Below are 21,749 nucleotides of genomic sequence, written 5' to 3' on the forward strand. Positions count from 1 at the left end.
CATGCATTCACTTGTGTTCTGGGTGCAAGACAAGAAATTGATTAGGGAGCTATAACATCTCCATGTATTTGAAGCATGGTTCAGTCTTACAGAATAAATTAACATTCTGTATGTCATACATAGGTCTGTAACATGAGTCAGCATTTAGTTAGAATAGTCTGATCTAATTTACAGTCTTTTAAACATTATTTTGCAATTTAATGGGATTCAGCTATGATGGAAGTCTACATAGCACTGAAACTTATTACTCAGTCTGGTATACTGGAATCTCAGCAATGAGATGAAAAGCCTATTTTTAGAGATGCTGGTCTTGCATTTAATAGGATTTTTCATTTAAATTGTGATACATTAGCATATCTTTACTATTCTACATTGTACAATGCACACTCAGAAAACATTTGGAACAATTAAGTATTAGCCCTATTCTAGAAAGAGTACAGCTATGATATCTAAGTGCAGAACTTAGCAGAGATGGATAAAGAGCATGCTTAGAATACAGGGAAAACTCTGTGATGAATGATACCAGCATGTCAGAAAAGAGCAAAAGAACAGGACCGGCTTTAGCAAGAGAGCTTTGATGCCAAGCATGAAGAGTGAACACTTTGACCAAACATCTGTATTACTAGCTAAACAAGCATGCCTTTGGTCTCTGAAATTAAGTGATTATTATTCCCTACAAGGGAAAAGCAAATTTGTCCATTCCTTCATCAGTCTGCTTCTGATTAAGTTAAAACAGAAGCTAGGGCATAGCATAAATGTCTCTGGTGGGTTTTATTCACTCTTAGCTGCTTGAAACTTTTTGTAAGTTTCTGAAAGATTTAACAGCTTTCAGCACAAGAGTATAATGATATCACAGTTCTCCAGCTAACAGAGTGATTCAAGTGTGCATTTGGTGAATAAATTTTAATGGGTATTTCTCCTATAAGGTTGCAGAGACACATACCTTAGACTCATGCTATGACTTCTGGTTATTGTTGCCATAGAGCTACTGTGAGACATGTGGGCCAAAATTATCTGGGTATCAATATTCTAATTTTTCTGTCTGATGTGTCACAAAACCCAGGATGGTCTCCAGCCCTCTCCAGACTGAAAGACTAAATACACTCTCTTCTCTCTCCCTTCTCTATCACAAGTGTATTACAGCTTTCATCCTTCAGCCAGTTCCTTTATAAACAAAAGCAATTTCTCTGGTTTCTGTTCTCTCTGTTAACCTACTCTGTGGCTAACCTCAAACGGCTGTCAATAAATTTGGACTCTCTAACATGAGGATTCACAGCAGGCTGCTTTCTGCTCTGAGACACACATCTAGCTGGGAGCCCTGCTCTGCAGAGACCTCACATGAACTGGATGGGCAAGTGAACGAGAGGATCCCTGGGGAAGAAGGATTGCAATGAACAAGAGCATGGTTGCCACAGCATCGTCTACATTAAGGAACACTATTGGCATGAAACCATCATGCATGCAAAGCACAACCTGCTCTTATGTTCATAGATGCCAATATCAGACCAGAGTCAGGGAGTAGCAACATGCGCGGAATTACTCCCAAATCATAACTGTAGATGCCAGACAGTTTATTACCTCTGTGAGGATCAAGCGTTGATACTTCAACTTCAGTGTACTCCACCTCAGCACTCTCAAGGTCAGGTCCTGCCCCAAAAATATCAAGAAGATGTTTCTTTGTAGCACTGCATGCTTCACTTGAGCTGTGGGCCTGATCCTGCTGCCATAGAAATTAAGGGACGTGTCCTCATTGACTTTCATAGGTGCAGGATCAGGCCCTATTTATGGCAGACACGAGTTATAAGAGGTGTAACAACTACGTATTCCTAAGGTCCATGCCTACCTGAGAAGCAGCAGTACAACACAAACCAAAATTCTGAAACTCTGTGATGTGAGAATTGTGCCTTAATTCTTCCTATTTAACACCTTCAAAAGTGTCATAACACAAATGGAGCAGGAGATTATCTGGGACTCTCCCCTATTCCTGCTGCAGCTACAAATCCTCTCTCTTCTACGTTGCTCCCTGCCATTATTTTTTCTTCCTTTTGCATGGCTGCTGTGGCAGGACACTTCCCATTGTCCACTTTCCTTGTGGTTAAAAGCCTTCCCTAAGTCCTTCATGACTACCCCCATCACCTCTCATACTCTCCATTTCTGCTTTGCCACAAAGCAATTTCAGCACTTTTCCCTTGTGCTCTCCATAAAGAGAGTTTCCCTTCAAGCTCTCCATAGAATATTTACAATGACCACCCATCTACACCTCCTCAAAATGCTCCTTTCCACAATGCCCACAAAAAGCTTGACAATGATTAGACAGCTGATTTACTAAGACTACTGGCTGACCAGTAGTGGCTAGCTGGATGTAACAGAGACAAGAAACAGCTGTTACTTCCTGCTCTTTTCCTTGGGGTGGAGATGAATTTTTACTGGATTTCTGCAAAAGTTGGAAAGGACTATGGCAGTCATCCAGACTGGAATCCTGCAGAAATGCTTGCAGGTTCTTTAGAAGAGAAAGATCTGATGATAGAATAGTAAAATTTTGGAGCAGTCTTTCAACAGCATTAGTTTTGGAGCAACATTGCAATAGCATTGGTGAGAGAAGGAAAAAAAAAAAAAAAGGCCAAGAAAAAAAAAAACTGTTTAAGAAGGAATATTAGTCAATAACAATGTTTAAATGACACGTTTCCTATAATAGCAAAGTTTCTTGAGGATTGATACCGCTTTATGTTCCTGTGTTCCAGCTGTCTGTGTGTTTGTTTTACATGAGAGTGCCTCTATTTCTAATTTGACTTATTGAGGCCACAACGGGCTAAGTTCCATACACTGACCATAAGCTCTTTCCTCTTGCTTGCTGAAGTAAAAGCTATTGTCATACAAATACAGAATGGTTACTGTTATTTTTAGAATTATATGAATAATATAATTCTGTATCTGGTACACAGATCTGCAATAGCCTACTTGGTTTTAATGAAACTGCCCAATCTACAGTGGATAAAGATTGAAACCATTTATTTCCCGCACACACGCAGGTTGTTACAACAGAGCTAACTTCATCTGAAACAGGTAGGATAAAAGAAAAAAAAGAAGAATCATTGAGCTAGAGTTTCCAAAGGTTGTTTCCAAGTTTTTCTGTGAAATTATCCACATATTTAAGCAGTATTCTTTGAATAAGTATTTTAAAAACACTGGTCATGAAGAATACAATAAGCTAGATGATACAGTCATTGATGACACTTTTTAATGATTATAGATATTATCCCATGTGGCATGTTAGGGCATTTGGCACGTCATTTTATTCTGATTCATAACAGATTATTTTTAGGTTTAATGCTTAAATATTTCAAGATCTGTAGAAAGGAAGAAAAGACAGAAGTAAAAGAATAAGTCTGTAAAAAAAAAAAAAAAAAAAAAAAAAACTGCTTCTGAATATATGTCATATAGAACTTAAAATTCCTACTATTAGTTGTAAACTGTCCTCCATCTGAAAGCCTCAAATCCAGCACAACTAATTACACTTCACAATGCTGTTCAGAAATGGGTCCTGTAATTTCCATTCTGCACATGAAGAAAAAGATCTATATTTGTCAGTTTTCTCCACTATCCGAGAGAAGGAGGAAAGGACTGGACCTATCAAATCCTCAGTGCTGCCAAAAGAAAACATTACAGCCTTCAATTGTAAAAAAAATAAAATCTATTGTTTAAGTTTGAAATTACCTTTATTTTCATCTGTTGATTTCATGTGATTTTCACCATCTTCAATGTAACCTGATCCTAAAATATTCAAGCAAATTTGAGCTGAGAAAATATTCATTAAGGCCAATCAAATGAATGAGTTAAACAGCTGCACTTCCTATTGCCATTGTTTATTTACATATGAGAAATCCTACTTTTAGATTCACATTTAAAAGACAGTCATGTAACACAGGTGAGTAGGGCTTTTTAAATAAACAGGTTAAAAAAATGGGGGGGGGGGGGGGAATAACTTTGCAGGTACTCTAAACATAGCAGGTACTCTAAACAACATGTCCACTTATTTTGTGTAGTGAACTGAGATCCTGAAAAGAAAGTGTCCCGTAAGGGCAAGTTAACATTGCTATGTTGCGGCCAGACTGTGGGAGCACATGCCACAACTCAAATTTGCTCTCTGAACTCATTTTTTGCATCTGTGTGAAATGTGTCAAAATCAGGAAGTAATTCTTTTTTACCATCATTTTCCATCTGAAATATTGGCAACTGATTGCCTGGTAGAAGTGCCTGAGCAGATTTATAAACAAGTCTTTATATAAGACATGCTCATAAAAAACTATGAAAAGAGAAAACGATAGAAGACTTTGAAGGATGTTATTGGGATTATAGGATTACCAAAAATTTAGGCCCTGTCTAAACCACAACCATGCAAGTCTAAAACTTAGAATAAATATTTAATTAGGTCAATTCACTACTAGTCTAACAGCAAAACATCCTACCAGAGTAGTAGTCTCCATCATTGTGCTGTCTTGCCAGTTTTTCATTTGTTGAGTTTGTAGCCAAGGCGGATCTGAAAAGCAACCAATAAAAGTTTATGTCATTATCCAAAACAGTCAATAAAATCAACATGATGATATGCAAATATCAGTCATTGTCTATGCTGACTACCCCAATTTCTTAAGTATTGAAGCTAATGAAAATTTTGTTTCTGTCTTTATGATAGCCATAAGCAAGCTTTAAAGTCAAACTTGGTTCTTCTTGCATTACTTTAAGACTTTGATATTTTTAATTTCATTTCTAAATGCATTCAAATGTAAGTCTGACATTCTTGTATTTCTCTTAGCTGTCCTTTTTCTATTTTTAGAGTATTTCCTCATCCTGTTGTTGTGTAAGCAGGTGGTGCATGAAGCACAACCATCTATTGTTTGCAGGTGTGTGCCATAATAAACTACATTCATATGGTGGAAGGCCCCAGCCCTTTAAAACAGAAATACTTCACCATTACCAGAAAGCAAGCTCTCTTACCGAGACATCTCCATGGATGATCCTTTAGCTTGACAAAGAAGAATAAAAGCGTCTATTAATATACTGTACAAGTAAAATAATTTAAAAATAAGAATTAAAAAAAATAAAAACACAGCAATTATCTACCCAAATCAGAGTAAATTATCTTAGATATTACAAAATCAATTACTCAGTGACCTACTTCCCATTTAAATGTCTCTTTTGCAGTGAAGCTAAGATCTTTAACCTCAAATTTCAGCCTGGTCAATTTAAGCTGCCTAGGGCATCTAAGTAATATAAGTTTTCCAAAATATTTTGCAATGTACTGCATATCACAGGATGTTCGTTTAAACTAGATTTCCTTACTTTCCAAAAGACCAAGATCTGAAATGATATCTTAATGATAAATGGCAAACAAAAAAGTGAAATTGTATTAGTGTGGGGAGAAAAAAAAAAAAAAAATCTAAAATTTCCTTCATGAGGACTAGAGAAATATCTCAATTACCTCCAAGCTGGGACCCTGAATCAAATTGTCGTAGTTCAGTAATGGAACCAAAAGCACTTCAGGCTGCTTCTTCATCTGCATTTCAAGGGTCTGAATTCCAGACCTGGGACTGCATCAGAATAGTGCAATTCTGGCCTCCCTCCAAAAACATTTGCTCCACTAGTGCCTTTCCAGCACCATTAGTCAGATGTTCTCCCTATTCTGCCTAAGATACGCATGGACAACTTCAACACACCTACACAGCTTAATTTGACCCAACCATGCATTTTTAAGCAGACTTTTAGGTTTTTAAAAACATGTGTAGTCATTTCCTGAGGCCTCACCCCCACAGGCCTTTATTCCTGAAGCAAATACAATGTTTTTACTGCAATACATTAATTACTAAAGAAATAGAAGGGAATCATTTCTTACCCTTTTTCTTCTTACATAAAAACCACCATACAGTGAGAGTTATTGCTCCTGTGGTAAGTATGAGTACAAATGCAGCAATGACTCCTTTCTGCCAAGACGCTAAGATGACTGGAAATAAGGAAGACATGTTTAAGAGAGTATATACAATGACTGGTCATCATTACTAACTTTTGTATAAAGTGAGCTTTTACTTTACTACAAATTAGCCTTCCTACACACTGCTGAAAATCTTTAAGGAGACTTGCATGCCAAGGTCACTAGTGAGTCTTGCTCTTGTGCCTGACTACTCAGTACAACAAAGGGTTGCTTTTAACTTAATATGACTCCTTTGGCTTTTGAGGATCTGTTAAACTTTTGTATGTAGGTAAAATAATCTCTGTTTATAAATGCTTTTCTCTCTAACTTCTGCCAATGGCAGAACAAAACCAAGTAAGGCAAGCATACTTCATAATATCCCTTCCATTCAGTAACTTTGCAGATAACATGACCTCACCTGCCATGATAGCAGAGTATGCAGCTTATTGTAAAAGTTAACTTACCGTTGATGGTTATTGGTTGGCTTTTCACATTCACCTTAGCTCGATTAGAAACCATGCAGTAATATGTCCCTGTATCCTGCCTGCTCATTGTTTCCTTGTGCCACACGATTCTGTCTGTGCTTTCAGTTTTTTCATATAAAAGAGTATCGCGATCAGTTTTTTTAAAAATCCTGAAGTGGATTGGCCAAGATCCTTCTTCCACAGAGCAGAAAAAAGCAGTCCCACTGCCATCTTCCACTTCCCCATATGGAATACTGCCCAAGCTGGCATTCCTGATTGGTACTACAAAGAAAGGCACAAATGAAACAGATCTCTCTGCTATTAAAAATAACTTTCATGATAAAATACTGTATTGTAGATATACTTGTTTTAATGTAATTTTACTTAGCTAAACAGAGTGAATGAATGCACAGTATTAATCTTTCTGAAATATCTCTGCCAGATTGCATCCTCCAGTAAATACGTTTATGCACTCAGAAATAAAAAGGGCATCATAAAGAAGCAAAGCAGACACAGAAGGAAACTATATCCATTCCCACAGAATTCAGTCAGCCTCTTAAACTCCTTCAGATTCCCACCAGGCCCCAACCTAGAAATTATTTAATTTTCAGAAATAATACACTCAGCAGTTTGATAGTATAAATAATTATAGCTCAGTTTATGTACCTATGCTTTCATAGTTATGTAGAGTTACAGTTTTATACTAACTGCATTATATCTTTCTCGTAACAATAGTAAACATTGACAGATGATGCATCAAAGGCATGAGCAAGTCTAAAGATAACAGGATACAGCAAACAGAAGATAGTCTGCATTTGAACAAGTTGTAAGAATATGCATAATAAAAATACAGTTTTTAGTTTTCTAATGAAGTATATTAACATATACAGAGCTAGCCTATAAGTACATGTGAATCAACACTCATAATTGCATCAGGGAAAAAAATGTATATACAGTTAACACGTTCTATGGCACAATGCAAGTAGAATGCCACTAGCTTCCCAAAATGCTTTGGATTTGAAGCATCTGCTTTGCTAAAATTGCTGAACAGAATTTCTTTGGGAGTGTTATTAATGTGTTTGGAGCAGGGTCATGGATAACACAAGACAGAAGTAAATGAGGAGTCATCAAGGCAACACTGGCACAGAAGCAAAAGGAGGAAGCCAAATCTGATATGAAAAGTTGCTTGTCATGAAAGCTGCATTTATATTAGATAGGAAGCTGATTTAGATGGCCCCATGACTGTGAGAGGATTGCTAGATAAAACAGAATTATTTTTTTTTCAGATCTGGTATAGTCAGAAAGGACAGAATATAGAGAACTCAAAGAAGTCACACTGGGAGAGAATGGCTGCAGAGGATAGGTTCATCAGGCTCCAAAATGTGACTTTCTATTGAGAATTTCCAAACAGTGTCACAATATATCCTGAAACACTGCTGTAATTACTATAATACACTAGTTCTAGCATGGATGTGTAAAACACTGTAGAAATAGACACTTATTAAGGGACTAAGATTCTGCTTTGTATTTGTTTATTTGTTACTCGTTATTTCTAATTACCTTGACTTTAAATTTTACTGGATAAAGCTTTTCCCGGTTTTATATCTCAGCTTTTCTCCAGTGTTAGCAAAGCAAATCCTAGTGGAACTGATGAACTTGATGTGCACTCCTAGCTCTGTAATCTAAGCAAAGGCAAATACTGTAATCTGAGACTTGTTTAGAGGTCAAGAAAGTGAAGAGCATGTCCTTCAGCTGTGCAATAATCCAACTGACCCAGAAGAAATGCAACAATTCTGGATATATCTGTTCTAGTCATGTACAACTCAATGTCAAAACTCATATTTCTTCAGTAAACTCAGAGAGAATCCACCTTTTAGCAAGTTTATATTTTTAAAATGAACACAATTTGGATTCAGGCTGGGACACAAAACTGAAAACTCCTTCAAACCACTAGCATCTGAACTACCGTGTGAAACTTTACTGCCACATGCTCAGAGAGCACCAAACAAATCTACAGAATTACAGCAGGATGGTTAAAATCCTACCAACACCAGACACTCCTACCCATGTAAGAACCAATACACATGTATGTTTTAAGAGTTATCGGTATCAGTCTCTTGTAGCTTACTGTGAAACTGTTTTTTGCTTCCTGAACTTGCTCTTCACATCTGCCAATCGCACACTTGCAAATCACAGCTTTTTCACTAGCATGCTCCTTCCTGAAGTAGTGTTAAGATTCCCAGCGTATATCAAACCTCATGCTTTCTTCTATAACCTTCCAATTCATCTTTTTAAAGCTTCAGCTACCTCATGCATAGAGGAATTTTGCCCTTTCTAATGCAGCCTCTGTTTTTCCTGCAGCACCTCCTACAGGTTTTCTTATGTTCTAGATTTGAATATCCTCATCCTTTGTTAAGGAATGTCTGTGGTTATTTAGAGATTCAGATGCATGTTTCTTTCTTTCTTTCTTTCTTTCTTTCTTTCTTTCTTTCTTTCTTTCTTTCTTTCCCTTATTTCAAATATCCTACTGCAGCAGGACATTTCAGCAGTGCAGTTCTGTCCTCTCACTCTTAAACTAGTGAAGTCATTGTACTTAAAGCTGAGCACAAAAGTAACTTCTCATACTTGCAGATCAGTTTGCTCATTTCCAGTAACAACTGTTTGCTGATACAGCATAATAATAGACTGACTTTCAGAGCTACTAAGAAACTGCAGCCTCTGGTGTTGAACATGCTCAGTACCTCAGAAAATTGCAATTAATTACAGAGATTTTTAGAGAGATTACTGAAAGTGTAGATTTATTTATTTATTTATTACCAGGAATCCAGCTAGCAAGATTATTTAGGTGAGGAAATTCATAGAAATAACTTCAATATCGTTATGTATGTAATAAATCCAGACCTATGGAAATCAAACGTGATAAAAATGGATCTGGTTCTGAAATTTTTAATCATTATTTTACAGAAACAGTTTTTTGTTGTTCAAATTTTTGAACACTCAAGATCAAATCATTTATGCTTTGCCAGTAAGACTAGTTCTACAATAAGATTTCAAGTCAGATGTCTTTTGCATTAAAATAAACTCAGCTGTAATTAACTAAATTCTGACTACTATCAAGATTTTTACTTCATTGACAGACAGTCTGATACAGATCTCCAACTATTTTTACTCCATTTGAACAAGGATTTATAAACATTTTGTATGAAATAATGCTTTTATTATAATAAACTATAATGCTTTTATAAAGCATCCATTTTGCTTAGTCTATAATATGCTGCTTCAAGCAGTTTCAAGAATCAAAATATGGCATTAGACAAGAAGAATTAAACAGACTTACCTATTACTGTGATATTGAGAATATTGCTAGTTTTCATGCCACTAGAGTGATTATTTCTAGCATCACATTTGTATCCTCTTTTGTCATTTTGTCTAATATTTTCATCCAAGAATGTAGCATATGTGTCATTAATTACCACTTTCTTAACTTCATTTCCTTTGTAGAATGTGAATGTTATTGGCGGTGTTCCCATCATCAAACGACAGATTAACCGTAGAGGTTTCCCCAGCACCACCTCCGGTAAACCACTGACAACAGAAAGAGTTGGCTTGGAGACTGGAGCTAAAATGGGAAGAAAAAAAGTGTTGCCAATTATATTGCATAAAACTCAAAGATACAATATTATTTTATATAAAACATACAAATATACACTATTTAGTTAGTTTCCACACCCAGCCTATATGGGAAGCTTCTGCTCATCAACAGAATGGAAGCAAGAAGATGACTTGAACAAAGCAAAAACATAGATAAAAAAACATACGTGTATGATTTAGACTGAAATAGCATGCAAGCAGAATGCAAAGAAAACCAAGAAAAGGTCAGTAAAACAGCTGTGGCACACCCAAACTCCAGAGCTAGCTCTTATCCAAGGAGCAAATATATAGAGTAAAATTATTCTGGAAGTAAAGTAACATCACATGTATTACCTGAGATGGATACTGCAGCATCTAATCAGGGACCTCTGTTTCTGCAGTGAGTCACAACCCAATTAATCCCCCTTTACAGACTTGAGAACTGACTGTGCTTGTTCCATGATGGGGAAGAAAACTAAGGAAACTAGGAAAGTAGTGTGCTGGTCAGGGGGTTGTATAGATAGCAAAAAAATTGGCTTTTCTGGAGTACAGTCATCCAGATGACCTCTGTCTCTCATTGCTTTCTGCCTGGAGGGTCAGGGGAAGGGAGTCAAGGTAGCTACTGACAGAGTTTCAGATCAAACTGGTGAGTGAAATGTTTGCAGATCATTCCCAGCGCCTGCAAATGGTAATGAACGAGAGTTTATTTGGCACCTAGCAGAACCAAATGAACAGGACAGAAGGGAAGACATGCTAACTCCTTTCTTCTAGGGCCAAGCCTGTAAAAGTCTGACTTGACTAAGATAACAATATGTCAAACTGTCTACAACTAAAGCATGTAAGCACATCTCACAGAAATGAATATTCCAAGAACTGATAAACACCCTTGTAGTTCATGAAATAGAAGAGATGGATTTGTAAAAAGAGGAGCTTATTTATAAGTTTATGTTTATTTTTTTTCCCCAGCACTGGGTCCTAACCCTCTGTATCTACTCACCATAAACACTTATCCTTACAGGTTTGCTTTCCTTGACTATTCCTTTTACTTCAGCCTTACAGATATAGGAACCAGTATCATTCACATTAACTCTCATTGTTAAGTTTCTAGAATTTTTCAACCAGACGTCTCCATTTGAATTTCTCCGTAATATAGAGAAGTTAGCTTTTCGAAAGCCACTAATGCTGCAACTCAAAGTTAATTCTTTATTTTCATCGAGCTTGCTCATAGAAGCAGACAATATTGGCTTGGGGAATAACTCTGTAAGATAAAAAGAGAAATCATTTGATTTTGATCTGGACTTTACCTTTGCTGATCTACCAAATTTAAATTAAAATATTTCTCCATTGAGTAAAATCTAAGATGAACAGAGGTCTTACCTGCCACAACAACATTCAGTTTGGTGGTTTTAGATGCTCTCCCTTGCTCCACTTTACACAGGTATTCACCACTGTCCTCTAGAGTAGCAACTGCAGAATATTTCAAAAGTTTCTCATCTCGTACACTATTCAGTATTGTTTTGTTTTTCTGAAGTATTATTTCAATGTCACGCATTCGAGCTACTACAGTTGAGCATTCAAACTCTATTCTGTCTCCTTCTGTAATATTACTTGAGGACTTGATGATCAGAGAAGGCTTTATAAATGGTTCTGCAAGAGAATACATATAAAATCAGAATCCAACTTTTTAATTATGGCAAGCAAAGAAATGTAAAAAGAAAAGTTAAGCAACTTACCCTTGACAGTAACAAGTGTTCTGTTGCTGGGTTCTGAACTTTCAAGTTCAAGTTTTACATTTCTCTTACCAAAACAGTCAAATTGCAAAATATTATCCCCCTCTTCAACAGAAAATTCCACTACAGAAAAATTCCTGTATGGCTCAAATACATGTTTTTCTTTAGGAGTTGAATTCATCTTTATCTTCCGGAAAAAGAAATATAAAGGAGGTACTTCTTCTGGCAGCTCACAACGTAATTTTACAACTTCACCCTCTAAAACTTCTCTTTTCTCAGCAGTCAGGATTGGTTTGGTCATTCCTTACAGCAGAAAACAAGGAAAGAAACAGTTTGATTTGGGATGATGCAGTGATCTCTCTCTGATGCCTATGGTATTGATTTATGCTAACGGACAGATACAAATAATTTGCAAAAACGAGATCTGTTTGTTTTGTTGTTGTTTATATATATATATATATTTATTATTAAAAATATTATTAAAAAATTCTGCACCTGTGAGATTTGAAGACAGTTCCTTTGATGTGTGGGTACATGCCAGAGTACCTTCAGAAGAACATATTGTCCCTCAAAAGGGCAATAAAATCTTGATGCAATGTGTGAAGCATGGAACTTGTTGTTTTAAAGGTAAAACCTTAATCTATCTTACTCCCACTCAGAAATGAGCAAGGCAATAAACTAAATGCCATTCTAACTACTGTAACTATAGGTGTAGGCTTCTACAAAAAACTATAGGCTCTGCACATCTTTGTAACTATTTAACACAGAACAAATGTTTTCCTGCATGACCTGCAGTCAAGAACACATGACTAGAAAGAGTATAGATAGAGGTGGCCCCTGTTCTCATAAAAGATTAAGGAACAAGACAGAAAGACAGATATAAAATTGTCTACAAAAGTAGTCCACCACTGATACTAGCTTTGGCAATGGTTATTACAAGGTAGCAATCTTTGTTTCCAGCTTTTCCAGTAATTTAGTCTCCCCCACCATTGTATTTACAGTCTGTAAGTGCAAGCTTTCACAAATAACACTTTCTCTAGTCTCAGGGATAGAGCATGGGATGGTGGCTCAGGAGGCATGAATTCCCTTTTTGACTGTCACTCATCTGCCAGGTAAGCTTGGGACTGAGATTTCATTTGTGTGCCTTAACATGAGGACTTAATACTCAATTCTTGTAAAGCACTGTGATGTCTAAGGACAAAAAACCTTTTGCAAGATATCCTATTTAGCACTGATTATTATTACATACCCTGAGAGGTTTCTCTTTCTGTATCTTAGAAAACTGACGTTTGAAAGAACTCACCTGTTACCCAAACATGTAACGAGTTACTAGATTTTGTCTTTCCATCTGCTTTCACAGTACATTCATAGTCTCCTGTATCTGAAGATCTAGCCATAGGTACTTCATATCGTGCAACTCCTTTGTCTGATACAACCATGAATACAAGCTTGCCATCCTTAAAAATTGTAATATTATGCTGTAGGTGGAAATTGGCACTTTTGCTAATATCAGCACGGCATATAATTGACATAGGAGCTCCATTCTTCACTTTGACAGATGGCTCAACCCTGATTTCAACACTGTTGAAGGTAAAAACTTGGTGGAGAAAATAAAAAGAGAGTTACATTATCTTCAAATTGTCTAGCATAAAACTGTTATATCAAGCTACCACATTTTAATCAGTAAAATTAATTCATTGTATCCTAGTAGCAAGTGTTATAATTTTTGTGATCAGATCTCACAGGTGTTGACAGTAGTAGCAGCTTTACCTTCCCCTGCACAGGTGTATTAGATGCCCCTATTGATTACACAACACGCAGTGTTCATCTCCTCACTCTCTCTGCCTTGGGAGATTGAGAGAATCATTGATTTGGCCAAATCTGCTAAATGGCCTAGAAGAGCAGAGAACATTGGAGTAGATTTGCAGCTATTTCTTGCTTTTCATTATTTCTTGTAGTTTGTTGTCTCCAACTCCTTTAGTCTGGAGATCTGAGAGATTAACAAAAGTTTGTATATATACTCATCTCAATAAATCAAAAAATGACAGCATAACCCAATTTAGAGCTGTCAAGTCACTTCATCCCTAAACATATAACAGAAATCTCTGGAGTTATTCCAGCATTTCATTATTATTTTTTAAAATCTGAAAGTAAGATTAGGGTTGTGTTAAAGTTTACACATGTAATATGCAAATTTCATTTTAAACATGTAATGTACATACTTGGGATAATCTCAAATCTCTACTTTAGGAAAACTGGAGCATAGCAAAAGATATTTGGGTTCAAGTTCTGCAAGCAAACATGTACATGCCTAACTTCACACTGTGAGATGTCCCATGTTCATACATTCAAGAGTCCTTAACAACCATGTCTTTAAGTAATCCAGAGTCATATACAGAACTGTCTTTATTTAATTTATAATTTAAACTTTCCAGTCCTTGAAAAAATATGTTGAATACAATATTCCTACTAAAAACGAACAAATAAAACACAGCTAAGTAGTTTAAGAAACTAAGTTTATAATAGCATTAACACATACAGTGCTTCTGTGTTTATAACCACAGGAATGATAAATACTATGTAAGAAAATTTTATAATTATTTGAATATCAGTATAATAATACTTTTATTCACACAGCTCAATGAACAAGTACAGAGAAAACTTTGAGTGCACTCCTTTTCCCTTCCCATAGAAATTACGGCTTTGGATATGCATACTTTTCCCCAGGATCTTTACTAGAAATTAGGTACTCGAACAGTAAAAATTCCCTGCATCTAAAGAAATTCCTTGCTATGTCCAGTTACCAGATATTCACAAATTGCTAGGGAGAGTTTTGGCCATAAAAACCAATACAGCACTTCTTGCATATGCACAGACTACGTGACAAACGGGAGCAAGCATTTCTTGATAGTGATGGAGAAAAGCAAGGAAGCACAGTGTACATGCTGGACGCCAGCAGGATGACAACATAAAATGTAAGTGCATTTCTTTCAGGACACAAGTTCTATACTCTGCTCAGACATGCTCATGGAATATTTTGCAAGAAAAAGAGCAAAAGAGAGTGAACATAACTTTGTTTTTCACACTAATAAAAAATACTAGTAATTTAATTTCCCCTCCCATCTCTTCTCCTGTACGGGAGCAAGCAAATTGGTCTAGGAAAAAAATCACCAAAACATTTATTAAAAATCTGAGCAGCATGTATCTCTTTTAAACACTTTACTAAGAAACACCACCAAGTAATATCTTTTTCTTTTTCTTTTTCTTTTTTTTTTTTTTTAAAAAAAAAAGGGCAAATTTTGCAGTGATACAGTACAGCAAACCAGATAAACTCTGTTATGGATGCACACTAACTTAGGAGAAAGCAGTTAAATTATGTCTTTTAAATATGTATGTTGAAAAAAAAAAAAAAGATACTATCATTACCTACCTCTTTCCTGAGTGTATACTCCTGAACCTGAAAAAAGTAAAAAGTAATGTTATTTCAAAGCTTACAGATTGAGACAGCAATAGAAATCACCAAAAAGTTACCCCCCCCCAAAAAAACAAAAACCAAACCAAACCAACCAACCAAACAAAAACCACAGAAGCACATGTACCCATCCAGATATTTAGTTATCAAACTTACACTGAAAGAAAATCACCAGAAGAGCAAGATACATCTCGTTCCTGAAGAACAGACACTTAATTCCAAAATAAAACAATATTCATCATCAGAGGTAATTTGCTACCAGGTCCCCAAAACAGTTTTTTTTTTTTAAAAAAAAATGTTTTATATAAACTAATAAAATTTTGCCATTAAAATTTGTACATTTTTGCAAATCTTCAGCTGAAACTGGCCAGATCAAGTAATCGTTCCCATTACTGGAAACTGGAAATGGCAAACAATGAGAATCTATCTGCTGCTCCCAGGCAGATTACTGTTCAGGAAGTGACTGGACTTTTCCTGAGGGCGCCACCAAATGCATTTGCTTTGTTTAATTTCTTAAGGTGTATTAAAAAAACAAGAAGTTCCAGTGACATTTATCCTGCAGTTCCTGTCAATACGGGTATTTTTAAGTCACAATTAACCATTTATGAACACAAATTACATTAATTATTTGACCTCTGCAGACCCTTGAGCAAATATTTCTCTTCATCCTGATATGGAAAACTTCAGAAAATGCATGTAGATAATTATTCAAATTTTCCCTTTACCTCCATATCTAGGTCTCTTGTCTTTGCTGTGGCAAACCACAGCTTTACCGCAGAGTTCACAATAAATTCAAACTACTTCAGAAACCAGAGCAACTGTTGGGTTACACTGAAATATTGACAGATGGACCTCTTATACTACCATCATATATCAAAAACACAGAAGGGCACAAGTTTTTATTTTGTGTAGTTAGGACAGTGCAAAACATACACAACTACAAACCTTTAAATCCACAATGGGATGGAGCTTCATTTCCCTACAGAGAGGGAAAGGAGCACTTGCACAATCTGAAACAGAGAATGCTCCAGAGCTAGAGTTAAATCTGCCAGTAGCTTGAAACTGAATTCAGGCATCCCTGAGAGATCTGCTAGCCTTTCCTGTGTCATGTAATTTTGTGCAATGATAAAAGTAGCCTGACAGTGTGACAGCCATGCCAGAATGAGGGATGATTAGTTTTGCATCCAAAATACCGAAAGCGTAAATTGAATGTGAACCAAAGAAGAGGAAAAGATGCAAAATATTCTACTTTATGTCCCAGATCTGAACTCCCTAAGTAGTGATTTAGTTATTTCTGAAAATCTAGTGTTCAACTCTTAATTCCTTAGTTTGTTTCATTTGCAGACAGAGGCAATGCTTTCCATTATCTCTAGAGTCATATTACAGGCTTATTAAAACACTACTTGAAACAATATTAAATACATTCACAGAAATTATAAATGAGACACACAGTTCTCATAAGCTTCACCGCTTATATGAACCCCCTTTTTTTCCCTTTTTTTTTTTTTTTTTTTCCCCTCTTGGGGACAATGAAAGCTGTATGCTTTGCCCCAAACAATAGTATAAAAAGTGTACTTTAACGCTTGTATTACACACAGAACTGTGGTATTGTGTGAAGGGAAACAGGAGGGAAACACTCATCAGTTTAACAATGTATCAGCAATACCATCCAACATTTATTTAGCTATTTTGCTGGGAGAGTTATTTTGAAGGGAGAGAGCGCAGAATGGTACAATAGTCATAGCATTTAATGAATAAGAAGTAAGCTGGTTAACTAGCAATAGTATTTCTTCTGCTTAATCCAGTCTGTTTGAAATACACCACCAACAAAAGACCGGTAGTTTGGCTAGTTGCCAAAAATGGTCTCCAGAGCCAGGTAAAGGAAAGGAGAAGTAGGACACACAGCAGATGTAGTACAAAGGTTTGATAATCTTTTGCTATTGATAACAAAAAATAGGAAGGAAGGAAGGAGATTTACCTCTTCCCCCATAAAAGAATTCAGCACGACATACAAAGTTCAGCAAAACCACACCAATCTTTCCCACAAGGGGACAAAGGCTCTCCTCTACAGAGAGGGAAAGACAAAGTGGGTGTGGGCCAATATTCTTCAGAGTGATCCAATAAGATCGAGTTCAGAACCAGGCTAGTTTCAGACTAGGCTGAAAGGTCAGCTTCTAGGACAAACTAGGTCAGTAGTACAATTTAATGGTGCTAAAACCAAAGGCTGTTGAGAGATGTCACTCACAAGCCAAGGATGTTCCATAAGATCTCTTAGTCTGATAAGACCGTCATATTCTTGATAAGCCCTCAGCATTGTCCTGAGGAGGAAAATCTAGCTGGTATTGGCCAAAATCCAAGAGGCAAACTCAGCTGCAGGAATTTAAGCCAAAATGTTATGAAACATGGGAGAAAAACATTTCAAAGAGGAAAAAATGGCTTGAGACTATCTTCCATTTTAAACTGGAAATCACATTGACTTAAAGAATATAAACTTAAACGTACCTGTGCTAGTTGTATAGCTGCATATTTTCCTAACAGTCATCTCATTGTAGTCTCTGAAGATATGTTTTTCTGAAACAAGTAATACCAGACAAAATTAAATATTATAAATAAACAAAATATAAAGATAAATAGACCAAAATATTCTAATGGATATACAATTTAAAGAACTCTCTTTAGTCCCTTATTATATTTCTGAGAAAAGAAGGATTGACATAAAAAATGCAACACACCTCTGAAGCAGACAAAAAAATAATAATCTGACACAATGTCCTTTGAGGACTAAAGAAATCTTCACATCTAATCTAATGCCCAATGAATCAGAGCCTTAAAGATGTGCTCATCTGGAAATACATGATGCCTGTTTTTGCTGATTGGGTCTCCTGCTACCTGCTTAAATATGACAATTCCTAAAAAGCATCAGCTCTGTCATCTGAACAGAGCCTATCAGAGTCAAAACCTATTTCCATAACTAAGGATAAAATGCTGAATAAGATTTTCAAATTCTGCACCAAGCCCCACTCCCCAAATACACTGTTTTCAGCCAGCCCCTTATGACAGGAAAGGAAGCGAGGAGTTCATAGCACATTTCAGCTGTTTGTTTTCATTAACTCCCCAGCTGGCTGGCATGACAGTAAAGAGCACACTGCAGAGCCAATCGGTAGAACTGACATCTTAATTCCCCACAGAGCACACGTTGATTCCAGTGATTCTGCTAGGCTCTGTCTCCTGTTCTCAAATACCCATTTCCGATGGGAGTTGGGAGATGTCTTCAAGTTACACCTCACTGATTTACTGACAAAACATTTCTCTTAAGAGCACAACATTCTGGGTCATCAGTGCTTGTCCATGACAATGCAGGTTCCGCATAACGTCTTGTATAAGCTCACTGATTTTATTTTAAAAGCAGTTAATCCCAAATGTTTGGGATTTTATAAATTTTACAAAGAATTTATAAAATTCAGAGATCTGAGTCCATCTTTACTGATGTTAGTGCAAGCTTTCCAGTAACCAAATCAATAATAGTAACCAAATCAATGTCTAATCACCCAGCCCCTGACACGTATAATCATATTGGTTCCTTACAACTGTGAACTATTTTGCTTAATTAATACTTCCTCTTTCAATAGACACATAGTTAATAGAATTATAACAAATGTAGTTGTTTTCACATGTCTAGACAGCTCCCAGGGGAACTGGGAATGAATTGAGTTTGTTCTACATATATTTCTAGGGTGCATTGTCTTTTCTTGAATGTGAGAAATTTGCATCATTTGTCTTTATTTAAGAAGTCTCTTTATACTTCCCTGGAGAAGAAGGAAAAAATAATTTTATTCATGGATTTGAATATTTACAAAGAATGTTAAAAAAATGACTTTTTTCCAGAGCTCCACATGTTCAATTTACAGAAAATAGGTGTTGCTGAAAGCGTGTGCTTCTCAGACCATTGCATTTCACAACGGTGCCATCTACTGGTCGATGACCCAGGACCACATCGAAAAACATTTCCCCCTCCCTCATTCATCTTTTGCAATTAAACCAGCATTTCATTCTGGACGTTTTCCTATAATTACTCATATCCAACACCTCCTCCAAACTGAAATTTTGGGATGCAGCAGAAAAGCAGCCTTGAGTTCTGCAAGAACACTCATCTCAGAGTATGGACCATGCCAGAAAATAACAGTCAGAACCTTATGGTTGGGAGATAATTAATTCTGGAAATATTTTCCTTCACTCTACATTCCCATTTTTTATATTGCTTGTTGATTCTCCAAGCGTTATTGGAGAATAATCAGTTTTATAAATAAAGTTATAAGATAAATGCATCAGTAATGCCAGTCTTTGACGTATCAAATCTGTAAACTGAAATGAGTATTAATTACTTTAAGCAAAAAAGACAGAACTCAAAAGGAAGCGTGGAATAGCCTTTCTTACAAAAATAAATAAATAAATAAATAAATTTTAAAAAATCCTTCTTCTTCCTTTTTTTTTTTTGGGGGGGGGGGGGGGAAGAGAAGGCAAAAGGAAGACATGCCATTTTAAAATATTTTCCAATTAAAAAATAGGAGATTTGGGAGTTGTTAATTTAATTAAATTGGCTACCCAAAAGGTCCTTTCACCTGTTGACATGTTCCTTGCAATTTGCACTTTAAATACATTTTTAGATCAATTGGAAAACTTTTGTTACACTAAAATTCTCATTCAGAACCCAAAACTCACTGCAGGAAATTCAGATAATTAAAGATATCTTAAATACGCATATAGAAAAGATCCCTTCCTCTTCTGTTCTTAATTGCCTTCTAGAAAAAACAATCTCACAATTGTATACCAAGTAGTTAAAATAAACAGCAGGCTTGCTTACCACAGCCATTTTGAGTAGGAGTGTAAAAATATGGTATTCCATGATGATCTAGCTAGCTCAGTAAAACCTTTCTGCAGACAAAACAGAAGTGCTTAATGTAATTCAGCACCAGACATAACCACCAGTATATGGTGATTTCAAGCAAAGCCTTCTGCAGACGTCTACTACAACAGATGCTCTTCCAGAATGGAGGACCTCTCAGGATGAGAAACTGAGACCAGAAATAACTTTTATAGTTCTACTGAAGCATGCAGATTTCCCTGGAAACCTACAATAAGACAGATACAGTGTAAAGACTGCAGTCTTACTACATAATGTTATCTCATACTATTTTCATTCTCAAGTCAAAGAATTGACCTTGTGAGTGATAGCTCAGTTTGGCTTTTATTCTCATTCACCTGCTTGCCTGAGGCAGAATATTGTCACAGCACCACATGATACATGTCTCCCTTTCAGACTTTTTAACTTATGTGTTTTGGCTGGATTACTTCTGTACATAAATTTTTGTTGAATATATTCAGCTAATTATTTCCAGGCAGGAAGTTTGTAGATCTAATACAAAGGGAACACCAATCTCACATTATTAAGCTGATTCTCTCAATTTTGGGACACTTCCAGCATATGTTCTAGAAAATACTACCTTAGAGCTTTTTAAAAAGCAGTCATAAAGACACTATCAACCTTCAGATCAGCTGAATACTCATCACTCAAAATATCAGAAACTAAAAGGATTATTCCAATAATAGTATTTGAGAGTGCACACAGTCCATTGAGTTATACTTCAACAAAAATTCTACAACATCCCTCCCTTCCTTGCCCAATAGGACTGAGTGGTCACAAAAAAATTCTGGAAGCCCCTTTGTATAAACCTATATTAATAATTTACATTTAAAACTTCATCTAAAGCCTTATTTTCTAACAAATACATTATTATTTCCCCTAGTGATGTCCTAGCAATCGCAGTCTAGCTTTCATACAAACTTCAGGAGTCCATATCCTCAGCTACCATATCCTACCACAATGGTTCAGAAACCTTTTTACTTAAGAAGCAACTGCATTAATGTTCTGCAAAGCAATTATAGGAATTAAAAAGGAAATACGCATTTGAGACAAAATGGGTAGGCACAAGTATTGGACAGTTAAAGGAAGTTCTTCCCCATCATCCTACATGTAGAGTTGAAATGATTGGCATATATCAAAGAAACCAAACGTTTCAGTCACTAAATTGGCATACATCAAACAAAACAAATATATCTCAATGTCTAAATCCAAATTTCAAAGCAGGGTGAGGGAGGGAGAGGGAACAGGGAGGGCATAGATGCACCTCTGGGGGAAGCAGCAGGGTTGCAGGGTTGCTGGCAAGTCCAAACAGATGGGGAAAAAAAAAAAAAAAAAAAAAAGAGCCCTCCTCACTTCAGAAGCCATACTTTTTAAACAGCACTTGTCTTCCCTAGAAACCCAGGTTGCACCTTCTGAGGGAAGCCATTTCCCATCACAAACGTACACGCACAAAAAGAAGGTGCTTTGTTGAGGGCAAAACACAACAAAAAACCTTCGGCTTCATACAAAAGCCTCAAGACTGCCAGGCACCGTGTGAGGCAGCCAGCAGCACCTCACGCACCCATCTAGG

General features: G+C 36.3%; 1 protein-coding gene across 1 annotated transcript in view; it reads right to left on the reverse strand.

Annotated features, from left to right (window-relative positions):
* Nucleotides 1-15,749, reverse strand: part of PECAM1 (platelet and endothelial cell adhesion molecule 1) — a 32,027-nt gene extending 16,278 nt beyond the window's left edge. The window contains exons 1-13 of the mRNA XM_035342216.1: nucleotides 15,415-15,749; nucleotides 15,217-15,243; nucleotides 13,090-13,383; nucleotides 11,790-12,089; nucleotides 11,434-11,703; nucleotides 11,054-11,314; nucleotides 9,764-10,045; nucleotides 6,427-6,708; nucleotides 5,888-5,995; nucleotides 4,993-5,020; nucleotides 4,467-4,537; nucleotides 3,715-3,771; nucleotides 1,579-1,647 (exon numbers count right to left, since the gene is read on the reverse strand). Of these exons, the coding sequence (XP_035198107.1) occupies nucleotides 1,579-1,647; nucleotides 3,715-3,771; nucleotides 4,467-4,537; nucleotides 4,993-5,020; nucleotides 5,888-5,995; nucleotides 6,427-6,708; nucleotides 9,764-10,045; nucleotides 11,054-11,314; nucleotides 11,434-11,703; nucleotides 11,790-12,089; nucleotides 13,090-13,383; nucleotides 15,217-15,243; nucleotides 15,415-15,448 (2,083 nt within the window). The 5' untranslated portion in view covers nucleotides 15,449-15,749. The remainder of the gene's footprint in view (nucleotides 1-1,578; nucleotides 1,648-3,714; nucleotides 3,772-4,466; nucleotides 4,538-4,992; nucleotides 5,021-5,887; nucleotides 5,996-6,426; nucleotides 6,709-9,763; nucleotides 10,046-11,053; nucleotides 11,315-11,433; nucleotides 11,704-11,789; nucleotides 12,090-13,089; nucleotides 13,384-15,216; nucleotides 15,244-15,414) is intronic.
* Nucleotides 15,750-21,749: the final 6,000 nt, after the last annotated feature.

This window comes from Oxyura jamaicensis, chromosome 18, assembly GCF_011077185.1.
Source record: "Oxyura jamaicensis isolate SHBP4307 breed ruddy duck chromosome 18, BPBGC_Ojam_1.0, whole genome shotgun sequence".
NCBI lineage: Eukaryota > Metazoa > Chordata > Aves > Anseriformes > Anatidae > Oxyura > Oxyura jamaicensis.